At 44.3% G+C, this 27,060-nt stretch overlaps 2 protein-coding genes across 5 annotated transcripts; one reads left to right on the plus strand and one right to left on the minus strand.

The window, feature by feature from the left end:
- The first annotated feature begins 1,507 nt into the window (after positions 1-1,507).
- On the plus strand, positions 1,508-20,068 carry glsa (glutaminase a). 3 transcript variants are annotated; one of them, XM_084667848.1, is made up of 18 exons: positions 1,508-1,951; positions 6,793-6,889; positions 7,305-7,423; positions 8,452-8,581; positions 8,686-8,765; positions 9,206-9,369; positions 10,231-10,289; positions 13,421-13,453; positions 13,618-13,676; positions 13,911-13,977; positions 14,416-14,466; positions 14,869-15,045; positions 15,238-15,369; positions 15,462-15,554; positions 17,457-17,518; positions 17,611-17,687; positions 17,817-17,880; positions 18,001-20,068. In XM_084667848.1, the coding sequence occupies exons 1-18, from the start codon at positions 1,656-1,658 to the stop codon at positions 18,149-18,151; spliced, it is 1,911 nt and encodes a 636-aa protein (XP_084523974.1). In that variant the 5' UTR covers positions 1,508-1,655; the 3' UTR covers positions 18,152-20,068. The 3 variants fall into 3 exon arrangements, with proteins under 3 accessions (XP_084523974.1, XP_084523975.1, XP_084523976.1); XM_084667849.1 differs by having other exon boundaries at positions 6,799-6,889; XM_084667850.1 differs by lacking the exon at positions 1,508-1,951 and adding an exon at positions 5,579-5,699.
- On the minus strand, positions 20,065-26,881 carry stat1a (signal transducer and activator of transcription 1a). Of its 2 annotated transcripts, none has more exons than XM_084667847.1 (25): positions 26,757-26,881; positions 26,387-26,514; positions 26,050-26,194; positions 25,732-25,827; positions 25,542-25,628; positions 25,292-25,370; positions 25,078-25,169; positions 24,775-24,926; positions 24,477-24,635; positions 24,075-24,167; positions 23,852-23,911; positions 23,744-23,764; positions 23,552-23,642; positions 23,420-23,461; positions 23,225-23,308; positions 23,013-23,111; positions 22,792-22,927; positions 22,530-22,585; positions 22,344-22,435; positions 22,086-22,225; positions 21,725-21,910; positions 21,399-21,474; positions 21,219-21,315; positions 21,046-21,072; positions 20,065-20,913 (listed from the first exon to the last, which is right to left on the minus strand). In XM_084667847.1, the coding sequence occupies exons 2-25, from the start codon at positions 26,512-26,514 to the stop codon at positions 20,899-20,901; spliced, it is 2,253 nt and encodes a 750-aa protein (XP_084523973.1). In that variant the 5' UTR covers positions 26,757-26,881; the 3' UTR covers positions 20,065-20,898. The 2 variants fall into 2 exon arrangements, with proteins under 2 accessions (XP_084523973.1, XP_084523972.1); XM_084667846.1 differs by having other exon boundaries at positions 23,013-23,150.
- Positions 26,882-27,060: the final 179 nt, after the last annotated feature.

A 27,060-nucleotide genomic window follows, 5' to 3' on the forward strand; every position in this document is an offset into this window, starting at 1 on the left:
TCCTCCCTCTATATCTCTCTTCTTCACACACACACACACACACACACCCATACACACAGATTTTCTCCTGAGAACCGGTCCACTCATCACTGAACACCCACACTTGTAATGCTCACAGTCTCAGCCCTGTATGATGGCCTCTGCCAATGCAAGTCACTGATGTGTTGCCATGGAAACACTGATTGTGGGCGGCACTAGCAGGCGTGTGGGAGGGAGTGGAGCCAGCCGCTAAGCTGTGTGGGAAGGATCTGCTGAACGCACCATCACCCTCATTTAAAAGAGCAGGAAACTGACTGCTTTTGAGAAAACGTGGGCGTTTGAGAATTGTCTCCTTACCCTCCTGCAATTTGTTAAGGATATTGTCTCTTTATCCATGTTTCTCTTTACCTGTCTAACTGTATTCTCACCTGCTATGCCGTGGTGCCACTGGAATATCGATTAATCACTTATCACATCTGCAATATTCTCTTGTTAATCAATAGTATCTGTCAATCGCCATAAATTAAGTTAATATAAGGTATTTCACTCAATTAGAATTTAGAGAACAATCCATGGCAGTGGCCAAAAATGTCCTCTCAACCAAAAGCAATATTTACATGGACCACAAGATGTCAGAATAGAACAAGACATGGTAGAAGCAGAACTAAAATGAATTGGTAAATTGCATTTTTAGACCATTGATGAATTACATCCAGTCGTAATGGTTTATAGTAGCCTACTGACCGATCTATTCAATTATAATTTAATATGTGGTTGTGGTTAATCAGGTTGGTTTCCTTGGATTCAGAATCAGGGAGACCCTGGACATGCAGAGTGAGATGAGTTTCCATCGTGTAGTTTATGATGATCACTACTGACTACAAAATGACATTTCTATTTTTATGTAGAATGTTTTAGGGCGGCTCATTTTGGCTGATAACAAGGAAACTCAGGACTACTATACAAACACAGAATCTTTGCAAAACCAAGTGGATGATCTGATTGTGTTAGGGCCTACCTTGTTGTTTTATACATTGTACAAGTGTCACCCTATATTAATCACACATCAGACGGCCAGTTCATCACAAAAAATGTGTAAAAACGTCTTAACATTTGCAGGTAGAGTAAGCTTTTGATCGCGAACGCTGTCTGACGTCGGGGATTATTTGCAATGGTTTAAATTCGATGTAAATAGGCTTGGATGTAGGCCCAATGCACTGTGAATGATTTGATCAAATAGTTCTACATAATGTGCTTGAACAATACGATATTTGTTGTTAAATTTGACAGTATTTTATATGACAGTATACTATTTTGTAAAGGAAATTACCGACAAAACCAATATTCATGTAGAAGGCGCACTTGGCAAACAGAAAAGCACGCAGCACGCAACCGGCATTTTGAGACCATGATAATCATTGTGAATGATAACAATGTTGGCCAATCAAATGAGGACGTGCAATTGAATAAGCCAATAGGATTCGTTTAGGGCGTGAATGATAGGTTTAGTGCATGGAAAAACATTTCTGACTGGTGAGTCACTGAGGAGGAACGAGAACTCAATCGCTACCACTTCAGAGAGGAAACCGAATTAGGTGCACCGGATTATTGCTTGACATATATTATCTGTTTAGCTAGCTATAAACCGTAACATTTCTGGGCTAGTTAGGTTTGAAATGTTACATTTTCGGTCTTCGGTAGCGCTCAAGGAGTTGTTTCAATCCCATCTGAAGCTCCCTTTAACAGGTATAGTCGGACTCGGGAAAAAATCGTCACCATCCACTGCGTATTGTTTTAGCACCGCTTGTAGAGATGTCAGGTCGGTGACAAACGTCAAGTACCCGTGGAGCGCGCTTGGGGGATGGCGACCTTCGCGCTACACCACAAAGATCCATGGAACTAAAGCTCTGTGTTCCCATAGCGGTACTGGTCCGTTATCCGATGATGTCAGCAAGGATGCCGCTACAGAAAAGTGAGTAACGCGGTGGATGGCAAGATGTTCCAGCCGGCTAGCTAGCTATTGCCAACCAGATAACCTGATTCATAATGTAAGCTGTTGCTTGTTTAGCTGGGCTTAATGTATCAGGATAGTTTTAGCTAGATATTTAGTACTATCGCACATCACCAATGATCTACTTTGTTAACACGGTAAACTAGACTACTCGTACTGTAATACAATGTATTGTAATGTTACTGTAGCTGATGTGATGCCACACACGTTCCTCCCAAGGAATATTGCCTGACTGGCACGGCTTGCCAGAAGGTTTTATTACTTGCTTATAAGGTTACAAGCTAGTTATTGTATCCCTGATACTAACTATCTCCGTTTCGATGGGTGTTACTTTAGTTGTAGAGCGAGGCCTTTTAGGATTACTGAGTTATTAAATTCAGGTGTAGCTCTGTCATACAGTACTCCTACATAAAACGTACCTGTTTCAAATGTATGGCATCACCATGGTGCAGTCATCTTCAAACCAATGTTGTTTCACTTTTGTTCTAGCTCAATGACTTGTGAAGGTCGGATTCATTCATAACCTGTGCTGCATGTGGGGATGTGTTTCGATATAATAGCCTATAGTGGATTCAACCATCTTTATGAGTGGGGACTCTGTTTTCAGTTGTGTTGGTATCTCAAGTAATTTGAACTATTGCTTACATATACATGGAACGTGATATAGGCTGATATCAGTGTTTACAACAAACCATCGGCTTGTTTGAACTGCTATGTTTACAGAGCAGGTAACTGCATATGTTAATGATTGTACCCTATATTTTTGGACTATTGCCCTATCATCATTCAACATCTCTATTTGAGTTGCAGTCTTATGAGTGTAGCTTATCAGTGGTTAATATTTACCCTTTGTTAAGCATGCTGATGAATAAGTGGACAATTAGTGGATGTTGAAAGTTTTGTTGGGATGAAAGAAAAAAAAATGGCTGACTAGTGTGTAACAGCCCTAGAAATCCTGGAATCTCCTTGGGAGTCCTCATTCATGCATATTGTGGCACTAGTTTTCACACAGGGCAGTAAATGTGTCATAAAGCCACACTGATTCCGGAGCGTTCTGCTTTTTTAACTTGATGAGGCAGCAACTGCCTGCTTGCTTAATTAGTCGAGAATGAATGGACTAGGAGCATCAGTAGCCATATAGGCCTACACCGTCCAAGTGCACCTTGTCCTTTTTGACCCTGTTAAGATTTCAACAACCTTTTATAAGGGAAGGATGGTATTTCAAGAGGCCTCTGAAATCTTTTTGGAGGGCAAAATTAAGCTGTGCTGAGAGAGTGGACTTGAATTTATGCTTTGGTATTCACAATTGATTGGACTTAAACAGAGTTGTTTGCCTCCAGCCTTAGTCAGGATAGGATTGGGGAACTGCCAGTTCACTGCGGTGTTGGTAGAGTATGACTCAGAATTTCTTCCTAGTTTTTTTACTCCCCTCCCCCTACACTGCTCTATGCCTTCTACTCAGCCATCAGCCCCTATTCTGTAGCTTTCAAAGACCACACCAAGGGCGTTGTTCTGCAGACACACAGACAGAGTCAACCCCTAACCTACAAAGTCCGGCCTAAACCAGGTTGTTACTCTGAGAGTAAAGGTCAGATGTCTTTCAGCACAAGCCCCTGTGCTGTCTGTTATCGTTGAACCTCTCCGACACCAAGCAACCCTGTACCAGAAACAAATACATGGTAATGATATGCCTCATTGCCCTTCAGCTTCACAGACACCTTCCAGTTGGTTCACAGTCAATTTGCTAAAATTGTTGTCAGCCATCTGAAATAGGTCATAGGCTTATAACCCTTAAGTAAACCGGAAGGGTCCTTCTGGGTGCAAATTCTTGGTAAGTATAAGGCCCCTACATTAGTCAATGTAATGTTTGACTAGGCTTCTACACACAAGGTCCTTACTATCAATCCTACTGAGGCCTCCCAGTGCTTGGGACTACTTGCGAATCTGTGTTGAGAGGAGTCACACCCATGGATTGATTTCTGTGTTGCAACTGCCTGTCAACAGACAATGATTTGTAGCATCTCCACTCAACCAATTCACAGTGACATCTACAAAGCAGAGCAACTGCACTGATGGATTAAGCCAAATAAAGATGTCAAATAAGAGAACTCTATCAAGGAAGAGGCCCTGATGTTTACAGCAGATGTGGGGCCTACATCTTCAGAGCTCTACTTTAGTAACCTGGGAACACTGAGTGTGGCAAAATGTCACTCTTAATGTTTTCCTTTCGACTAGTAAGTTTGACACCTTGCCTTTGTGTTTACGACCAGCCTCTGCCCAACACTCCAGCCATGCTAATCTTAAACCTGGAGATTTGCCAACTTCATACTCGACCTGTCAAGCTGACTTCGTCGCCGCTGCTTACGGTGTGTTCTATTTCAGGGAGAGAGCGGCGTGCCAGATTACTACTTCACCACCCTTGTGATGGTGCTGACTCTCTCTCTCTCTCTCTCTCTCTCTCTCTCTCTCTCTCTCTCTCTCTGTCTCTCTCTCTCAGCCTGTGTAGGTTTAGTCTGGAAGGGAAGGGTTTGTTATTGTTCACAGGCAGGAGCCAACGGGGCCATGGAGCTGTTGTGTGTGTATATGCGTGCAGGGCCAGGGCTACAAAGCCAGCATGCTGACTGTCATGCACACAGCTGACCTCACAAGCCATGGAGAGGGAGGGGGGTGAGAAGGGGCGGGAACGTTGGAAGTGGCAACTGAGGCTTAATTACAGATGCAGGACAAGTCCAGATGTTTGGTTTTCCACCTCCCAGCTCCTGGTGGCAGGATTTTAATGGTCTGAACTTGCCTGGAAGCGAAGAGCCGAAGACGTTTTCCAGATCCTGTGCAGGGTTGCAAAATTCTGGGAATTGTCAAAGTTGGAACTTTTCCATGGGAATAAACTGGAAATTAGCTCAATTGCAGGTTAGCCTATAACAGGGAACATACATGTAGGCTAAAAAACCCATCTTGCAGCATAATGTTTGTTGAAACAACCTAATTTAATTCAAATTCAGTTGAATTTCTACCCTGCACATTCATCAATCACATACACGCAGCTCTACTTACTGCAGGACTATTTAGCCCAGGGGTGGGGTGGATCAGAGGGAACATGTTTACTTTATTCAACATTCATGCTTTTTTGTTGTTCAATGATATAGCCTAATCAATTATAGTTCTACTCACAAATAAATCCTCAAAAATATAATTTTGAATAGGTGTATTAGTTTGCATGCATGTCTGACTATGACCAAACAAAATGTTTGTTATAGGATAGGCTACAATTTGTATACATTATCCAAAATGTTCAATTAATTCTCTAATTATCTTCATTAAGTTTCCAACTTGGAATATTTCCCCATCTTAACTTTCCATGGAAAGTTTTTGTAAATTACCCGGAAATGTCCCTGCCCTAATCCAATGCATTTTCTGTCTAGAATACAGAATACAACTGCATTAGGTTAACCTTTTGTTTTACAGTGTACTACTGCTGAAGGCATGTCAAAATGTTCCCTGTCTTTTAATGGGGCTGCTGTTGAATGTTTAATTAAAGCATTTTGGGGGGATTACCCCAGAGCTGAATGATGAGTCTGTGGGTTTGCCCTTGAACTTTGGTGAAACTAGATGATGTTGATGTATGCATGTTATTTATTGTGTTCTACTGCCAATGTATTCACTGTGCACATTTTCTCTCCCTCTCGTTGATCTGCTTGCTTTGCATTTGTCTGTAAGTATATGTATCCATTTATTTATCCTTTTTTGTTGTCGTTTTATCATAGAAGTAGTTTTCCAGGCTCAGTCCTGCAGCTGTTCTGCTCTTCAAATGTCTTCTCTGAAATGTCCTCCACCCCTCCAAGCACCCGCGCTTGACTTTCCCTACTGACTGGGTTCTGGCGTTCCTCACTAGCAGGCATCAGTCATCCAGAAATGAAGACAACAAAAACCAGACCACACGACAAAAATGCTTTTCTTAAAAATACCTCCAATAGATCCTATCCCGTCTGCAAATCCCACAATAATCATGGCTTTTGCAAAGGCACCAGGTCCCACCTGGTTATTTTCCAATCCATTTTTCTAAGGTCCATAGTTTGGCATCATTTCTGGTTAGCTGATGAAGGGGTGATTCACCTACTAAAGTTCACTTGTGAAACGTTTTGAAGTCCTTTCCAGGGCAGACCAGGGAGCTTGGCTCCGGCTCCACAGCCTGTCTGTGGCGCCGTGCAGGAGTGAGCCTGAGCTCCCATCTCCAGCTTTCACATTAGACTCCTAACCAGAGAGCTTGCTGCAAGCTCGCTATCCTAACTATTAATACCTATCTACTTCTTAACCTGCAGAACTAACCCCTCCTCCCAGTGTAATGACATTAAAGCTGCCGTGCATGATACCAGTCAGTGAACACTTACAATAACTTGACGAGCTCTAATCCGCAACACCTCAACGCTTGACATTGTGACTCGAATGGATCTAGACTAATTAGCGGCCTCGAGGCATTGTCAGACCTGACAGATCAGCCTTGCAAGTAGCAAGGACGATTCCCTCCAAATTGGATTTCCAAATTCACGCAGAACAACACACACTTATAAAGCCCCCCCCCCCCCCCCCCCCCCCGACTGGTACTTTAAGGAGCAGTGCAACCACCTTTTCCTGACGCTGGGGCAATAAAAGAATCAAAGTCACTCACCGCTTCTCCTTCTCAGTATTCTAGCTAGCTTCCCCCTCCCTTCCCCGCCGCAGTTAGCTTCCACCATTAGCTCTCCCTCCCATAGCTGGAGTGGGCAGACCTTGCCTCACCGTCTGTCTGTGTGTGTGCTCTTTCCCAGGAGAAGGAAGGCAGGCATCCTGCCCAGTCTGGAGGATCTGCTGTTCTACACCATCGCTGAGGGCCAGGAAAAAATCCCTGCTCACAAATTCACCACAGTGAGTGTCGCGTCAGGCCTGCGTCACAGGCTTTATGGCTTAGCTTTTATGGTGGTAATTGCTCTTCTGTTTCGACACGGCCACTGCTATTTCGGCCCATAAAATAAATAAGACCAGACAAAAGATGATTCGGATTTCCGTTTGTTTATCATTCTGAATAGGCCTGATGCATACATAAAGAACCCAAGATTTACGATGGAACTATTCCCTAACTATAAATATGACTGTAACTGTTATTGGGAAAGGACAGTACTCACACAGAATGATGTCCTCCAGTGGAACATTGACATTTGACGTCTCAGAACATACCCATAGTCCCTGAGGTGGGACAAAGTGTTAGATGTGGTGGGTGGCATTGATTTAAAGGGGGATGGGAGGTTTCAGCATTTTGTGAACACGATCCAATGTTATCCAGGCACTGAAAGCCACTGGCCTGCGCACCGGTGACCCCCGTCTGAAAGAATGTATGGAGATGCTGAAGGTCACCTTGAAGACCACCTCGGATGGCGCCCTCGACCGCCACCTCTTCAAAAAGTAAGCGTCTGCGGGCACCGCCCAGTAAACCATTGGCAGTGCCGTCGTGGTCAAGTCCCATAATGCACCCATAATGGGCATATTGCTTTGTCGTTGGCTCCTTCATTCAGGCTGGTTTAACTGTTCGTCATCTAAATCATTTACGACCGTTGCGCTCTGCTTCTTTTCTGTGCGTTTGTTTCAAAGAAATTATTCATGACTTCCAGGCCTTTTTAATGGAAGCACACTGTTCTCGCTGAATGGTCGTCAGTCCCGCCTAATCTTGGATGTCCTTGGAACATCTGGCACAAACGTCAGCAAACAAACACACAATCTCCTATCATCACAAAACGCCCAAAGCAGTCAATTTGCTCCGAGTTAGGTTTTTTTGTGTTCTTTTTTCTTTTCACCCCAGCCCCATAACCATAACCCCATCAAGGAGGATATTGTTTAAGCTAGCGTACAGCCCAACCCTAGGACATAGCTGGCATACCCCAGTGACAGCCTGCAGAACGTGTGTGAGGCGAGTCGTGCAGCAGGATCAGGGACAGAAGATGACTCACCAGGGAAGCACATGAACACACCGGGCACAGCAGCTATGACCCAGAGCCAACTCACACCTCCTTTACTTATAGGCAAGAGGAGGCTCATGTCTGGATGCACACTTGGGAGGCATGACAGCTTGCACCTCGTGACTGGTGGATGGTGCTGCCCTGGATAGGAATGTGTTTTGCATGCAAGCAACACGCTTGACTGCGTTCCACAGCAGACCCGTTTGTTTTGACTTAGATTTCAGAGGTCGTGTTTATTCGTTATTATTTAAACTCACCCTGTTGTAACACAACCCATGTTAAAGCCCGTAGAAAATAACCCTGGGTAAAACATGAAAATAATACCATCCTTCACCCTACATAGCCTCCCTGCGCTCACTGTTAATGTTGTCATTTCAATCCGTGACCTTTCCCAAGACGGCGACAGAATGTCGGTCTCGGCCGCGACCCCTTGTCATCAGCTGACGTGTCTGAGCAATGGCTGCTTCCCCCAAACAGGTGCGTCCAGAGCAACATCGTGCTGCTCACTCAGGCCTTCCGGAAGAAGTTTGTCATCCCCGACTTCATGTCCTTCGCCTCTCACGTCGACGAGCTCTACGACAGCGCCAAAAACCTCAAGGGGGGACAGGTGCGTGTGCAGACGGACGGCAGGCGGTCCTAGCATCAATAATACATACAGCGAGTGTGTGATTGAGGGGGTGGGAATGACGACGGTGTGTTTCTGTTGGGCAGGTTGCTGACTACATTCCCCAGCTGTCCAGGTTCAGCCCGGACCTGTGGGCCGTGTCCCTCTGCACTGTGGACGGACAAAGGTAGCTACCAACATGAGGAGTCAGATGGCTGAGCGGTGAGGGAGTCGGGCTAGTAATCAGAAGGTTGCCGGATTGATTCCCCGCTGACATTGTGTCCTTGGGCAAGGCACTTCACCCTACTTGCCTCGGGGGGAATGTCCCTGTACTTACTGTCGCTCTGGATAAGAGCGTCTGCTAAATGACTACATGTAAATGTACCAACATGCCTCCTGGCTTGTTGTTTAATTGTCTATGCGCAGCACGCAACATCGATTTCCCACCTAGCTGTATGCAGTGCGTGCGTAATGGTAATATATATATATATATATATATATATATATATATTACCATTACGCACGCACTGCATATATATATATATATAGTGCAAATCATAAAAAGAACAATTGCTCTGACAAGTTCATTCATTTCATTTGGATTCTTTTCTACTGTCCTTTTTCTAGACACACTGTGGGCGACACCAAAGTCCCCTTCTGCCTGCAGTCGTGCGTCAAGCCCCTGAAGTACGCCATCGCCGTGCACGACCACGGCACAGAGTACGTGCACCGCTTCATCGGGAAGGAGCCCAGCGGCCTGCGCTTCAACAAGCTCTTCCTGAACGAGGAAGGTTCGTTCTGCTGCCCGCTGGTCTCTTCCATCGCTCACAGGGCGAGCCACCTGCCCAGACATCGCTGTGCCCTTAGGACACGTTCTCAAGCGCTTGGCCCTTTTCCATAACGGGAGATAGATGTAGACTAGTACGTCGCAATAGACTTGTTCTCGGGGGTCAGTGTTGAATGGTAGCATACTACTATGTCTCCCCCGGGTTGGGCCCCAGGGGGTCTCCCATGCAAGACGATCCAGCCCACGGTTGCCATGGCAGTGGGATTAAATTTTAATGAGAGGCGCGGCACCGCTGCGGAGCAGCATTCTCGTGCCATCCGTAGGAGCGTGTTGTTGCATCGCGTCACGCCATGAGAATTGACCCACCAGGATGTGGAAAAATCCCTGCCGTAGCCGCCTGGCATCAAAAGCGATTCTCCTCTCCCCTTCTCCCACGTTCGTCTTAATCAAGTCAGAGAGGTTTCCGGTCGGGGTTTTATGTCGTTTCCTGTTCTGCTTTCATTGCATAAGGAGCTTAACGCGCCAGGAGGAAGTGGTGCCCTCTCCAGCAGGACAGGCAGTTCTGTAATCGTAACCTTCCGCGCCCCGCGCCTCATTAGAACCAGGTCCTACCGTCCAGCTGTGTTCCTGGCAGCACTCATCACCTGCTTCATCATCTGCTTTTACAAATGCACATTTCCTCATGCAGAAGGGATTATGTGCTGTGTTTGTCCCTTTAGACCCATCCTCCAGATCTAAAGTCTAACCACAAGTCAAACACGGCTGGGCTTGTGTGTCTCTGCATCCCAGTCCATGTGTGAGACGGCAGCTGAGTATTCCACTTTACGCAGGTCCAAATAACATGACTTTGTCTTCCCTCCCACAGACAAACCTCACAACCCTATGGTTAACGCCGGCGCTATCGTCTGCACGTCTCTCATTAAGGTAAATAACACGTGAAGTTCCCAATGCGTTCCATGTTGTAAAATGAATGAGTGACATTTGAAACTATTCCCTTATGTGTTAAGTTCAGTGCGCAATCCTGCATAAAATAAGACTAGCACCATGCACACCACAACCACTATGTGGTTCTTATGAGTAGTTTAGTATCGAAATGACATTTCCTAATTTCAAAACGGGGGACTTGCCTTAGCCAGATTACCAACTGTACTGTATCCGACGAGATTAAGATGAGAAATAATCATGCTGAAAGGGGATTTGTTTAGTGAAAGCATGGCTGAGCTGCACCTAAGTTCCGCACACAGCTCATACCGTCCAGTGGGGTTAGGCGCATGCATCCGTCTGACCAGCTTAGCCATACAAATGATCTGTTTTAATCACGGAGAACCGCCTTCTCCCCCAGTGAATGACGTGCCGATTGGGTGGGTGGGTGGATGGGTGGGTAAATGGGTGGGTGGATGGGTGGGTGGGTAAATGGGTGGGTGGGTAAATGGGTGGGTGGGTAAATGGGTGGGTGGGTAAATGGGTGGGTGGGTGGGTGGATGGGTGGGTGGGTGGGTGGGTGCACGTTTGAAAAGCAGCGTGCCGCGAGGCGCCCGGTGAGCTTAGCTGTGTCCTTGTTCTGTCTCCACCCCGAGGCAGCAGTCCCTGTAGCCACGCACTGTAGGAGCTCCCCTCTGCTGCTCTCGCTGGGATTACCATGTCCCACCCCCCTACTGCACTGTGTGTCTCTCAAGACAATGCGGGGGCTAAAGGACGCCGATGAAGACTAGGCCAGAGCGGACACGTACGTTGAGTGCATACGGTTTTCTGTAGTGCTCCTGCCGCATAACCACCATGTATCATTATTCACTTGAGAACCCCCCTTCCCCCCGCCCCCCTCCCCAAGTATGTTTCATACTAAACTACCAACATTCACTCTGATACATGCTGAATATTTCATTCGATACAAGAACTCTGTCCGAAGTGATTAGGTCTTCTACACCTTCTTCCTCTGTAGCTTTATCTTTGATCTTTTGAAGTTCATAGAAGATGCTGACAACTGCGTGGCTGCAATTTCCTGGACTGTACCACGCCTACTAAATCAAAAACATGCAAATCATTGGTACATTTGACTATCCAATCGCATTATTGAGTTCAGTTCTGGATACTTAATGCAGATTCCCCCAGGTGAAACACCAGGTGCTTGCAGTGAGTCCAAGCTATATCGCTACTCAGCATCAGGATCACCCATGTTAAATGATTTGACCTTCATGTTATGATTATTACAGACAGGAATAGCAGTCCATAGTCTCTTTCCAACTCAGCAACCACCAGTGTGAATCACAAAACTGGACACAACCAATGAGAGACTTCTGTCTATTCCAGGCACTTTCATTTGAACCCTAGGGACGGCACTAGGCCCATGTCACTGACAAGTTCCATATTCCTAACTGACCACCATGGTAAACGTGTCCAGATAGTTGAGTCTTGGCTTCTCACTCTGCCATAACCACGCCAAGTCCTCTCAGTCTTGAGTTGTCCTATCTGGTTGAATTTCTGAACGGGTTGGTTTCTGAACAGAAAGATGCTGTATGATTATCCTGGCTAATAGCACATAGGGGATGCCAGTACCATACAATTAATAAATACCCAAACACCCAATGGTGTACAGTATTAACTTTCACAAATATTTCTACTAACTTTTACCTAATGGATGGTTATCTTTGGTGAATTTGTCATTTTCGGGGATGATTTGACAGGGTAATTGTACGGTGTCTTTCTGTGAATGTATTTATCTAATCTTCCTCATAACCTTTTTTAAAGCCAATCACTGTTCAGACTGAAGTAGGCTAGTTACAGGCGGGCATGTAAATCCTCTGATTGGATAAGCCCCCACCTTGTAGTGCACAGTAAAATAAAATAGAGCTTTCAGCATTGGGGAAGAAATGCATGCTGTAATCTCCATTTATGATAACTGTAAAGACAAATGGAAACTTTTGCAATGTATTTTTGAAGGCTCTTTTGTGGTTTATTTGTTGTTGCATATTTTACAGCATTAGGATCTGTGGGAAATTATGACCACTGCAACAGGTCAATGACGTTGGTAATTTTTTCTTTCAATTATTTTTCCCCATTGATCTGGAATTTGTTGCCAGCTTCCGGCCTCGTGGCTGCATACTGTAGTAGTTGCTCCTTGTCACTTGCATTTTTCCAAACTGTTTATACTGTGGATTATAAACAGGACATGAGAGCTGCTCGGATTCCCCCCAAATATGCAGTTTTTTATTTCATAGAACATACCATTATTTATAGATAATGATTTGTGTTTATTGTTTCGATTTGATTTATTTGTATGATTGGAGTCAAAGATGTAAGTTTTGCTTTGTTTGGTTTTGATAGTAGCCTACTAGCAGGCTCCAGTAGGATGAGCTTTCCCTGCTCTGTCAGACTGATCCACCACTCAGGTGTCTCCTGCTCTGCTGAGTGCTCTCATCACACATCTGACCCCATACTCTTCCACACAGCACCAAACACACACTCACTCACAACACCATATTTGCAATAATACCATTTATTGACATTAATAAGTACATCATAAAATAAATGTAAAATTAAAAAGTAAGTTGTGTTTTGGTTTGCAGTTACAGTTTACAGTTAAAATCCCTGCAAACCGTTTAGTGTTTATTTAATATGCAAATTACCCAGTTTGGTTTAACAGACAGCTTTTTTTTCTTCTGTTCTTATTATAACAAATATAATTTTTTATTTTGTAAAGGAGTCTGAATTTTGGATTAACTGTTAATTTCACCTCCTTCATCTCCCAACTAGTTCACTAATTCTAACTCTTTTTGGTGTTATTTGAAATATTGTTACTCCTTAATCATAGTTGTGCTAGATTACTTTACTGAGATGCCCAGTATATCTACCAATATTTTTGTCTATAAACTTAAACCTCCTGTAGTGTAAAATGACTCTAGCAGATCTGTAGATTCTTGATCTTGATAGTCATGAAAAAATAGTGGTAGTTTGACATAGTCACCATTACAATTTTTACCCCGTTCCCTAAATACAGAGATTTTGATCAAACATAATGTATTTAGTTTTATACCTGCATTCTTCTTTTTGTCTTTCAGCAAGGGGCAAGCAATGCGGAAAAGTTTGATTATGTGAGTAGTTTGTGTTTTTTTTTACATGTTGATTGTTTGTTGGATCTAGCTTTAATCTTACTAGACAGAGGAACCTTAGCAGGGTGTGTTGGAATTAGAACCAAGCCCTTCCTTCTAGCACCGTTTGTCTGACCCCCCTCTTGGTTCTTACTAATGTGTTCCAGGTCATGAACTTCATGAATAAACTGGCTGGAAATGAGTATGTGGGTTTCAGCAACGCCACGTAAGTTTATGACCGGAAACTCTTATCGCTGCCACATGGATTAGTACACAGACACTGATTTCTTAGAAACCCTAATCATAACATGAAATCTTAACAACAACACGTTCACGGTGCAGGGAGGAGAGGGGACTATCAGGAACGTACACATAAAAAAAAAATGAACTTTCACTTTGAACCAGAAAAAGTGTCCTTTGAGTCTCCCTTTCTTTGACCACTCCCATTCACCATCCCCAGGTTCCAGTCTGAGAGGGAGTCAGGAGATCGGAACTTTGCCATTGGCTACTACCTGAAGGAGAAGAAGGTGAGCGCTGGGCCCTGCAGGCCAACAGGGGCGTGCTGCTTCCTGCTGCTCTCAACTCCTACAGCTGGAATCTGGAACCTGGAATCATGGCTGCACAGCACACTGTAGTAGCTACTACTTGTAGTAATTGCTGCCGCCGTTTTTCCCCCCAGATAAAAGCTTTGGGAAGATGTTGACAGTATTTGGAGTCAGGTGGCTTAGCGGGTAGAGCGGGTAGAGCAGGTAGAGCATGGGTTAGTAATCTGAAGGTTGCCAGTTCGATTCTCGGCTGGTGCACATGTCGTTGTGTCCTTGGGCAAGGCACTTCACCCTACTTGCCTCGGGGAGAATGTCCCTGTACTTACTGTAAGTCGCTCTGGATAAGAGCGTCTGCTAAATGTAAATTTGATGATTTACAATAGTGGTTTGTGTGTGTGTGTGTGTGTTTTTCTTTTCCAGTGCTTTCCAGAAGGGACAGACATGACCTCCATCCTGGATTTCTACTTCCAGGTGGGTGAGGGCCCACAGGTTTTTGAGATTGTGGGAATTTTTACTCTGTTTTTTTTGGGTGGACGCAAAGTTGTACACGTCTCCACCCCCATACGGGCTTTTATCGATCGGTGTCAAGATAGCGCCGTTCTCGTGGGTGTGATGCCATCTTCTCACACTTGCACATGGTGCCTCGCTGGCACCTTGTGGTGTCATTCACACCCTCGTCAACCACGCAACATTTCTGGATGTATTTTTAGGGGGGCAAATGCAATATAATGCACATAACCCGCATAGCAGGCACACCTTGAGTCATTCAGACCACAATCAGTTTGGAGGCCACAGATATAGTGATTGACCGAGTTTCTTTGTCTCCTTCTTTCCTCCCCGCCCGCCCGCCCGCCCGCCGTCTCCTCCTCCCAGCTGTGCTCCATCGAGGTGACCTGCGAGAGTGCCAGCGTCATGGCGGCGACCCTGGCCAACGGGGGCTTCTGTCCAATCACGGGCGAGCGCGTGCTCAGTCCAGAGTCAGTGCGCAACACCCTCAGCCTCATGCACTCCTGCGGCATGTACGACTTCTCTGGACAGTTCGCGTTCCACGTGAGTTCCACGCTACCAACCCGCTGGATTGACCGTGTGCGTTCATGTATGTTTCGTGATTTGTTTATCTATGCTCTGTCCGGGGTTTTTGTCTGGATTTGTTTCCACCCCGGGTCCCACTTTGCCCTGTCATCTCCCTGCCGTTGTTCCCTGGCTCTGTGCATGCGTGATGCTCCTCTCTGCCCCCTCCAGGTGGGACTACCGGCTAAGTCAGGCGTGGCTGGAGGCATCCTGCTCGTTGTTCCCAATGTGATGGGCGTCATGTGCTGGTCCCCCCCCCTGGATAAGCTGGGCAACAGCGTACGGGGCATACAGTTCTGCACGGTACGTTACGGAACGGAGCTTGTTACTTCTGAGGCGCTGGTATAACATCGTCCAAATGAGTCAGACTGACCCGGCAGTACTCTGTGTTGTAGGATCTGGTGTCCCTCTGCAACTTCCACAACTACGACAACCTGAGGCACTTTGCCAAGAAGCTGGACCCTCGCAGGGAGGGCGGAGACCAGAGGGTAATTACTGGATAAGTCCTTCCCTCCCTCCTCTCTTCACACACCCCAAAGGGCTTTCAGGTCCAAACAAGTCTTGTTACTTATTACCTATAACCTGATTACGCAGTAAGCAACTCTACTTCGTTTTAAGAGCAGTGCTGCCATCTACTGACAGTGCCGCATACATCATGTCACATAAAAGACTGAGTTAGGAAACTCAAGTTTTGATTTGACCATTTATTGCCTTTGGTGTGACTTTGATGTAGGGCTGTATAGGCAGAGACCTGAATAATCAAACTCCTTTGTCACTGGTCACCTAGACATTCGTCTGGGGCAGTCACTACACTCATTTTAAATGGCAGTCACCTTGCAGCACACACCACAACAGTTGTGTACATCTACATATAGTTCTAAACAGGGTTTAATGTCACGTTTGATATGCTTTTGTTTTTTATTTTACGCATCATGTGTTCATATTTTTTTCCTTGTACGATTTATGTTTGACCGGTTTTACACAGTTTGTGCATACCGCAGACTCAAATGTGCTAACATCAAATCAAATCAAATGTTATTTGTATAGCCTTTTTTACAAGAATTGTCACAGAGGGCTTCACATACGCCCATAGAACTGCCCCTCAACCAACCTAAACCCTCAAGGAAGACAAGGAAAAACTCCCAGGAAAACTCATTTGAGAATAAATGGACGAAACCTTGGGAGGAGCAATTCAGTGAGGGATCCCCTCCTCCAGAGACGGTTGGTGAAAGAGTGGTGCAGAACACAGGCTAAACATAGTCATATGTTTGGGTGGGGTGTTGAAACACAGGAAACCAAAGTTTAACTTGAGACAGAGTTGTCAAAATGTCAGTTTATGCAGTGGTAGCCACAGTAGCCACACATTTGTCCCTTTGTCTTGCTAAGGCATCACATAGGGCCTGCTGTTGCCATTGAGTAAACTGGTGATGGTCAAACTTGAATTTGTATGCGAAAAGCAATCTTTCTTTCATATGGCCTGTGTCTATATTTTAGTATGGAAGTTGGGTGTAAATAAGGAGAAGCTAAACCAATCACTTTGAGTTTTGTTTAAGTTACAAACTCTGGTGCTTTAGGCGCCTAGTTTCATGTTATTGTGACTGCCTTTGTTAATGATTTCTCTGAAGGTATGTTTTCTTTCATTATTATTACATCTTACAATTTAGATCATGAACTATCATTTTGCACTTAAAGTTACTGGTTCTATCTCTCACACTACGGTGGTGAATACTTTGAACTAGTTGGATTGACACGGCCATTAACTGTACATAGACATATACACTTTTGGAGTAGGTCAGACTTATGGCCTCTAAGTCACATCAGGTAGGGCTGTTCATGCTCCGAAGCTATACCGTATCCTCTGGGGGTCAGTTTGCACACTGGGATGGTGGATTAACTCCATATCCACAGTAGAGATATAACAAACGATTAGTGAATATGCTAAATTGAAATTGGTGTCCTGATCAAGCACAGAAACGATTTTTGCCGACATCGGAGATAAATGTCATTGACGGTTTAGCGCTCGAGGTTACAGGTAATGGTATATGCACTTTTCAAAGTTGGAGTCAGATATCACGAGTCCAAGTCCCTGCCATCCAATCAGCACCCAGCCAGGGACGAGAAGCCTCGAGCCTCTCTTGCCTTACATTGGTGAAATAGTTCCATCCAAATTGTTTTAATCGGATACAGCTATCAATTTGTAAAAGTAACAAATAGTCAGTGAAGACACACACACACACAGTCCTGAATTAACAGAGCAATAGCAAAGTTCTGCAGGAACAATACTGACAATTCTGTCTGACTGTCTTGTTGCTGCAGCATTGCTCATGCTCTGTTAATGTCATGATAAAAAAAACGAAATAATAATAACGATAACCGTTGCTGTTTCTCAGGTGAAGTCTGTCATCAATCTCCTGTTTGCTGCCTATACTGGAGATGTGTCTGCACTGAGAAGGTAGGATCCTAGTCCTGCTGTGATCCTGTTTTCCCAAATGAGGACAGATGTTGTGTGATGAGTAGCGTTACTGATGCCTCCCGCCCCCCCAGGTTTGCTCTGTCCTCCATGGACATGGAGCAGAGAGACTACGACTCCAGGACGGCCCTTCACGTGGCAGCAGCTGAGGGTAGGTCTCCCTTCTCTGTGTTCTTCACTCCGCATCCTAATCCTCATCAAAGCCGTCTGCGTTCAGGATTTTTTTTTGCTCGCTTTTTTTTCTTTTTCATTATCTGAAAAACACTGTTTTGTGCTCAAGGACATGGTGAGGTGGTGCGTTTTCTACTGGAGGCTTGCAAGGTCAACCCAGTGCCCAGGGACAGGTAGGAAAACAGAGCAGGATTCAAAGGGGTGGGGGTGGGGTTGCTGTCTATTGAGGGTCCTTGTGTTTATGTTCATGCCATTGGAATATGTTCCTGACATTATGTTCATGTTCTTACCAGGTGGGGAAACACACCTATGGATGAAGCGGTGCACTTCGGCCACCATGACGTGGTGACCATCCTAAAGGACTACCACACCAAGTACAGCCCCCAGGAAGTAGACGACAAGGACAAGGAGACCGCAGAGAAGAATCTGGACGGCCTGCTGTGAGGCCACCTCACCCCCCCCCCCCCCCCCCCACAACGACTCTCTTTGTAAGACTTTCTTGTGTGGTTCCTCGTCATGTGTTGATATCTGTACCGTTGATTTTTGTAACATAGTATTGTACGTATTTTCAAGGAAACGAGAAAAAAAAATAAGGAAACCTGGTTTGTTTTTACCCTAATGTTTATTTGATGTTTTTTCTTTTCTCGCTAATGTGGTTGTTTGGTTTGTTTGTTTGGCTTTCTTTTATGTAGTACTGCTCACGTTGTGCAACTCTCCTCCAGTGTTGGCACTATGTGGAATGTATCTCTGCATTCAAGTGCACCAGACATAATCCAGCAATGCAGCAAAGAACCAACACAATTCAGAAGAATTTGGTGAACTGGCGTACCCAGTTTGCAACTCTGATGCCTGGACCACAAGTATACCACATCCATGTCAGTATATGTAATAGTAACTGTAAACAAAAAGGAAAGACCATTACTCATCTGAAGAAGAAAAACATCCCTTAATTCCTGATCTGTCGAGTCTATTTATCTTCATGTATGACAGTGTGTAAACCTTGACATATTTATATGAAGAAAAGAAACTACATTCATGTAGTGTGTACTGTATATTCCTGAGATTACTTTAATATCATAGAGGATATGTAAGTAGGACTTTTAGTGTAAATACTATTTTATCTGGAGTTAAGACGACACACTGAGAGCAAGAGGGGAAGTCTTAGTTGCAGCTGTCGGGCTCTTCTGAAGCAGTGAGATTGACCTGTCTCCAAACAAACACCTCTGATCTTAACATGTTTCAATAGCATTCATATAACTCAAACAATGGTTTATTAGCTTTTATTGTTTGCTATCTGATCGATAGCCATTTTGCACAGACTCCCTAAAATAACAAAATATGTGTTTCTGATTGTCTTTTACGATGCTGTTTTGTTTGTGTAGAGGAACACAAGGGGTTGGATGTAACTTAGTCAGCCAAAGTTTGCGTGTTTGCTCTTCTACATCAACTTTGGATAATTATAACAGGAGCATATCAATTTGATCTGTTAGAGACATCATATTTGTTACAAATGCACCTCTCCTACACCTTTAAAGAAAATCCTGGCACTCAATGACAACAGTGAGCCATGAGCAGGCTATTTTCTCACCTGCTTACATTGCAAATAGAGAACCTGTAGATTGCGCCATTGTTCACAAGAGACTGTAGTCAGTTTTAGAGGACATTGTACACCCCCTGGTCACATTATACATTCTTTTAAAAAGGGTTCGGGCATAGGCCTAGTTATTTTAGCTTTCAGTGCATTACAATTTGGTCTTTATTTGATCACGCCTAGAGGACTTTGGAATGGTGGACATACGATCTTTCCCTCTTCAAGTGGAGATGATGGTTTTTATGTACAAGCTCAACGCCACCAATAACTGAAGAGCACTTTTTAAAAACAGAGCTACGCACATTGATTGTTCTAACTGTTTAGAGTAAGAGTGAAAGGAGAAACGTCTTGTACTTGAAAAGTCTTGCAGTGCATCCAGTTATCGCTTTGTGGAAGCTACTTTGTGTCTGTGTGTTGGTGTGATTGATTATCAAACCAAATCTGGTCTAGAGAACGGTCAAGATCTCACTCAATAGTACAAAACAACTAACCATAATAACAATATGACTTGCATTTGATTCTGTTCACGTAATTTTCCTAAACTATTATTGTATTAGTTGAAACACACTGACTGTATTTATCCTGTAACATCTGTTGAATAGTGCAGGTCAACAAAAACATGAAATACTTTGAATGTATGGTGTTACTGTCATCAGTTAGTTTCTTCTTCCGTGTATATTTGCTTCTGCTCAAGGCAGTGAGTGACTGTGTTGCAAAAAAAAATTAAATATTTATTCACAAATAAAACATTAAATACAGTACAACCTTAAGGGGTTTACAGTGTTTATTTGGTATACGTTTAGACATATAACTTAATATGAGTAAAAAGAAAGTAATGTATAATTTCTGACTGGCGACCACAGTATAAGAGCTCACAATCCAAACATATTCTCCTCCATAAATCCCTTTTTTTATGAAGAGCCTAGCCTGATGTTGTCATACTCTACTGAAAATGAGTCTGAAACCGCTCCGTTGGGCTGTGAGTATGGGGAGTGTTTCAACCGAACTCGTAAAAAAAATGCCTCTTCGCTCAATTGGATATACCTACAACCAATCAGAGCCACGTAGTGGCCGACAGGGCAGGCGTTAGCTGTAGGCAACTTAGGCAGCCGCCTAGGGCGCCATGAAGAGGTGGGCGCCAAATACCGAAGTGCGTCCATTAATTAACCGTCCCGGGGGTGGGGGGGGTGCTGTTGAAACATTTTGCCTAGGGCGGCAAAGTACTTTAACGATGGATCGTAGCAACGATCGAGCAAAAAACGAAACCATCAATATTTCTTACGTGCGTTCCCCTAACATGCTCGTAAGGAGTAGGCTAATCTATGCGCTTTCAAGAGCCACAGATTTTCTAGAGACACTTTAGCTCTGATGTCTTTGGGAACGGCCCGTAAAAGTAAGATTCGTCGTACGATGGATTCTTCAATCAATTTAGGCTTACGCACCCATTATTGGTGTATAGATATTTTCACTGAAGCTGTACAATTTTAAACATGCAAGAAAGAGTGAATGTTATTCAGGTCATATGGTGTTGAGACATTCCAGTAAATGAATGCATTTGATCAATTCTTTTGAGGGCACAGTTGGCGTTATGTCCGTCTTCCTATTCAGCATACATCTAGACATGCACACAGAAGAGAGAACGTTAGCGCTGGATCTAGAAACAAGAACAGCAAGGGTGAAATCTTAAAAGAGTGCCAAACTTGTGAAGCATTTGCCAAGGAGGAAAGCAATGAGTCATTAAATGTACCGTATAGTCTTCATGAAGATCACGGGTCTGAGCCATGCGGTATGATTGAGAAAAAGGCCAATAGTAAGTACAAGGGAAAGGCAAGACAGCATAGCAAGAGCAACTATGGAATACATACACACAATGATAGTTGGCAGCATAGGTATAGAGAACTGATAGTGAACAAGACTTACCACTGCATCGATTTGTGTTGTGCTTACAATCTGCGACAATTCCCCATAAACCTCAGGTGACATGGGCATCATGTTGTCGTGAAGCTGAGATGGGGGACTAAACACGTACAGAAGACCAGGAATGAATCGATTTAAAGTGTTTAAGATGTTAAGGCAGATTGTGAAGATACCATAACTTACACTTCTGAGATAGATATGAGTTCGGTCTTCATGTAGCCTGAAACAGAGGGAGACTCCACATCCATTGGCTCTGATGCTGGAAAACACACATGTTGGCCAAGCAAAATATCTTAAGACATGATCCTTCACCAGTGGACAGGCTTATGAGACTATCTGGACTTTTCTTGGAACTATAAAACCAATAAATAAATCATATGTTTTACAGAAATAACCTACATTGTATGCCTAAGCATCCAATACCTAAAATAAAGTATGGAAATAAAGTCCCCTAAGGCTATCCTGCACGTGCTATCCTGCCTGTTGATGAGGAGGGCCAGCCAGCCTACCCTCAGCCCTGGCGTAGAACTTCCCGAAAGCCTTGTCCTTGGGGATGTTCGGGTAGAGGAACCGCAGCGGGTTCTCCGGGATGTTCTCCGCAGCCATCACCTTGTACTTGCGGATGATGTCCGGAAGAGACACGGCTGTGAGCTCCTTCTTAGTGTAGGGCTCCACAGCATGGAAGACAGGCTTATCTGTGTTCAAACACACACAAGGTGTGGGATTCAATATCGACGGCATTCAGTTAGAATACGAAACATTACCAAAAGGAATCTGTCATCATCATTCGGATCCAGTATTGAGGGACTTGTATTTGGTATGTGTGTGTTGTTTGTGGCGTATTTTGCTGGGGGAGGGGGTCTGTCTCACAGTTGACGTCATGGTCCACCCAGGTGAAGGTGATGGCTCCCTCTCTGCTGCTCTCACTGAAGCGCAGCAGGAAGGTACCGGGACATTTGTCGCTAAGCATGGCTTTCTCTCGCTCCTTGCTGACAAAGCCCACGATACAGCTGGTTGAGAAAGACAAAAAACAATTGAGTCAGAGAGAGAGAGAGAGAGAGAGAGAGAGAGAGAGAGAGAGAAGATAAGAGTGGTCCTGCACGAGGTCGATCCGGATGGATGATTTACCCATCGTTCCACAGGGAGAGCAGGTGTCTCTTGATGAGATCCAGGATCCCCTCGATCCAAAGCCAGAAAGGAAAGCTCTTCTCACTCACGCTCTGGTACGCCACAAAAACAACAACATTCAGTGGAAAGAATCTCCGGACATTCATACATTTTCTTGGCCGGCAGTAATCCACTTTATCCACTGACCTTACAGAACTTATTCCATGGGATCAGACCCTCTGGATTCCTTGCCGCTTTTGCTCCTGTTTAGCATGTTTGAACATGTAACATGTTAATCCCCCACCCTGGTATTTGGACTCTAAATATCAATGACCTACGCCACACTGTCATGCACAGTTGGTGAAACAAGGCAAGGCACAGGCTTCAACAACATGAAGCAAGCCAGTACAATGAGGAAGAACCATGGCTGGGCACTATCCTAGAAGCCAGAGGTTAAGATGTCCCTTGCCTAGGAGCTTGTCCGCCAGCATGTCCAGCTGCTCCTCGCTGAGTCCCCGCTTGGTGACCGAGGAGAACTGCCAGCTCAGCACCTTGGACAGCTGGCTCCAGGTGGCCGAGGGCGGGCTCAGGAAAAACTTCAGGTTCTGTACCATGCAGAACAAAACCACAATGACCAAGATGTGTGTGCTGGTATGCGTGTTGGCACAGGCGTTTGGGTGCTTGGCCTACCTTGGGTTCGGTGGTCAGCATGTTGTACCACAGGATGGAGGCCCAGCCACTGGGCAGCTGGCTCACGTTGGAGATGACCACGATAGGCAAGGAGATGGTCTGGCAGAAGCACAGATCATCAGCTCTCTCATAGCTTGGCTGAGTATTGCAGGGACCTCATGTATGAGACAATGGAGAAAACAAATGCACTACAATACCCAGAATGCACTTACCTGGAGTTTGATATCCAGGCCTGACTGGCTGAGATCAGACTCGAAGCAGATGGAGTGCAGTTCTTCTGTTACAATAAGAGGGCCCTGGAGAAAAAAACACACAGCCGGAAATATTACCATAGTAACCCGTTTATAAGAGCATGGTCAGTAATACCCCACTTGGCACCAGACAGTCTGCTTGTAAGAATCTCTTACCTCGTTTGTTCTGTTGCCAGCTACTTTCTGTTCTTTCAGTTGCTATGGGGAGATCGGAAATAACAGAAAGTACGAACGTCAATTCCTTGGCATATTGAGACAGTACAACAATGCGTATTTTTTTCTCCTTACCAAATGGCGGAATTCTGCAGCCAAACTGCCATTACACTCCTCCATGTTCATGATTTTTGTGTTTGTTCCCAATATGTTGAACTTGCGAAAACTGAGAATGAGGTGATTTGTTATGAATGTTATGCAAAGATCACAAAGATCACATATTATCTGAATATTGTCAATCATTGGTACAAATTATGTCACACATACCCCTTTTTCTCTGTAACATCCCTGGGGGAAATGAAAAGAATGGATTTTTTAGTATTCATAAAGTATTTACTAAGTGTTGGTAAAATGAAGACATGTTTCAACACTTACTTGTCAAACACAGCTTTCACTTTGAGCTGGTAGTTGAACTCCTGCAGTTTCACAAGAAATCTAGACAATCAAGAACGTGAGGCAACATGTTTCATTTTATCCTTGAAACTGTGTCAGTGAAAAATGCAGGTATAGACAAGTTGGATGTCTGTAGCTCAGTGGTACAGAATTTGACAGCAGTTTGACTTGAGAAAAGCATCTGCAGTGATTACATTACACTTACCGGAGCTTCACAGTGAACTGCACTTGTGTTTTCAGCACCAGAGGCCTCTGTGGGTGAGTAGGCATGCAGGGCTGTCTTTCTACCACCAGGGAGCTAAGACACATAATACACAAAGCCTTTTAAGCGAACCAAACATGGACACTTACCACTGTACAGCCCAAATAAAAGAGTTTGAAACAACATATTTCCACACCCTTTCCATTTCCTTCGTCAGTCGTTACAGCAGCGACTGTGAAGCAAGGGCTTTGATTGAGAAACCCTGTTCTACTTTACTGACAGTCGCATCTCCTGGGTTCTTGTTCCATAGTGGAACAGTTAAACAACCATTGATTTTGTACGCTCTGTCAGAAAGAGTCAGGCACGGAACACTGTGCCATGTACGCGTGCTGTTTGGTGGCTCACTGTTCTATGAGGGTCCTGAAGAGCGTCAGGGTGCGTCCCTCTAGGAAGCCCTTCTGCTGGGTGATGGGATCCCTCTCGTAGGTGTACTTCTGCTCCAGCTCCTGAAGCTTCTTCAGCTGCTGCCTCAACTGCTGCAGGCACTCCGCCACCGCCGTGAACCTACGGCGGGAGACAGACAAGACAGAGTAGAGTGAGGAGGAGGCCGGAGGAAGACCCGCTTGGACGGTCTGAGACTGGAAGACAGAGAGCATGTGGGTTCATGTGGCCGTGAGACGGCGATTCTCCCCGAAGGCTTCACCAGTTCTGCAGCTGGTCCAGACAGGCGTTGGGCGAGCCGCCGATGCAGGCGATTTGCTGCCGATGTTTCCATTCTGGGAGCTCCTCGGAGATCAGGTCATTTTGGACCACCTCGATCATGTTCAGAACCTCGGCCAGCTGCTGCACCACTTCCTGAAAAGGGGACATGTCCACCACATCTTTGAGAATGATTTGCTCTTTGTTTTACGAGCTGGAGTTTGTATATGACTACGAAAGATTTGGGAAACTATGGAATTTATTTCAGGTCTGCAGTCTTTATTTGGTGTGAAATAAGCACACTTACCTCTCTCCTGAATTTCAACTCAAAGACCATTTTTCCAATAAGCATCTTTTCCTGCTCTAGCTCCTTTTGAGCTACTCCATTGATTTCATGTTCTGTTAAAAAAAGAAAGGTTAAAAAAACGGACAAAGACATGGACACCCGGTATCAATTAACACACAATACATGTTTACATTCAGAACTAAAAAACAAATAGCCAGAAACTCAAAAACTATACCTCTGTTCTTCAGGGAATTGAGCTTGAAGTCATGATCGTCTTGCAGGTCCTCAAGGGATTTGATATGCTGATCTGTCTCCTACGAGGAAAGAAAATAATTTACATGCCCTCATATTCCAATATAGTAGGCATACACCACGTGCAAAATGCCAAATTACTCACAGTGTATGATTATAGTTATGCCACACACTTATTGATAATTGGTGAATGATGGCTGGCCATACTCCAAGAAATGAAAAAGATAACTTACCTGAACCTTGTTTTTCATGTCCTTAACTTTGTTATCCAGCTTTAGTTTTTCTACTACCATGTTAGATGGGGAGCTTTCCTCATTAGTCTGAAAATGTAAATGTTGTTAGTGGCCGCTGCCCATTAGGTAAAGATGTACAGTGTCAATGAGCAGGCATTTATTCAATGTGGTTGTATTTAGGAGACAGAACCTCAATACTCTTGGCATTTTCTAGGATCTTCTGCTCCTCTTTCAGATTTCTGGATATAATCATGGCCATGTGAACAGGGTCCTCCTGAAACCGGTCCTGTAACAGAGCATTTATCACTCACAGCCACTGTTATCCTTATTGTCAATTTCATCTCATTGTCATCACCTCCCGCAAGATTACTTTCCCAGGTATTGAATGTGGATAAGTAACGGTAAAAAACATTCCTCTGGATGTTCATACTGCTTTGACATTCCTGTTTAATTGTAGCGTTTCTCTGCAAACAAAAGTGATCGAGAAGAAGAACGGAGCTTGACCTACTTGGAGGTTTCTCTTGATCTTGCGAATGTTGTGTTGAAGCAGAAAGTTGTTCTCCAGAGCAAAGCGACTGTGCTGGTCGTCAAGTTGAGCCAGGAGGTCGTGGAAGCGAACAGTTGCCAAGGAGTCTTGAACAGCAACATTGTCCCTATGGGATTGAGATCATTAAACACGGATTAGTAGAGGAAAATTATGTTGACAACTGCAATGTTGTTATAGCCCACATGCCTATAGCCAACACAATGTGTTTCAGACATCCTTAAGTTAACTTTGCTTGTACACGTCATGTTTCCTAAATGAATTTGGATTTAATTAAATGTATGTCCCTGTATTAGATTACCAGTCAATGCTCTCTATCCACTTGCTGAGATATTGTCGTATGTCCATTGGGAAGGAGTCATCGTACAGCTGGTCCACTTGCTCCAGGTACTTTGAGTCCAGTTGCTGTAGCTGGATCCACTGGGCCATCTAGAGACCATACAAAGTAGCTATTAGCTATTAGTGAGACTACATAACATTCTAGTGTCTAGAACCTGAATAGGTTCAGTGTAAGGAATACATGAAAGGCATCTATTAAAAGGTTTGCGTAATACAAATAATAACTGAATTACCAAGCTCACAAAGTTAATAACGTCGATGCAGTTACTGTTATTACGTACTGAAGTTACAGTATAAAACGCACCGTAAAAATTTTTGCTTTGACTACTTACCTTTACATGTAAGAAATGTTCAAATTCTTTATATATTATTATCGCTCAATAACAGTGTATCTAATTCTGTTCGCTTTCTGAAGGTTTCGTACTGTCTCGGTCAAGACGCAAGCTGTCAGGAAACGCACGTTATCCAATAGTATCTTAAGATTCCATAAACAATGCCCTCCCATTTTGGTGGTAGCCAATTAAAATGAAGGCAATTTCGCTGTTCTGACAGTCAAACATCCTCCCATGATGGTCCTTCCTTTTACGAAAATGGGCATCTAAATGTAAGATTATCAATTATTTTTTCTTCTTCCAT

This window comes from Hypomesus nipponensis, chromosome 12, assembly GCF_054491055.1.
Source record: "Hypomesus nipponensis isolate SF chromosome 12, ASM5449105v1, whole genome shotgun sequence".
NCBI lineage: Eukaryota > Metazoa > Chordata > Actinopteri > Osmeriformes > Osmeridae > Hypomesus > Hypomesus nipponensis.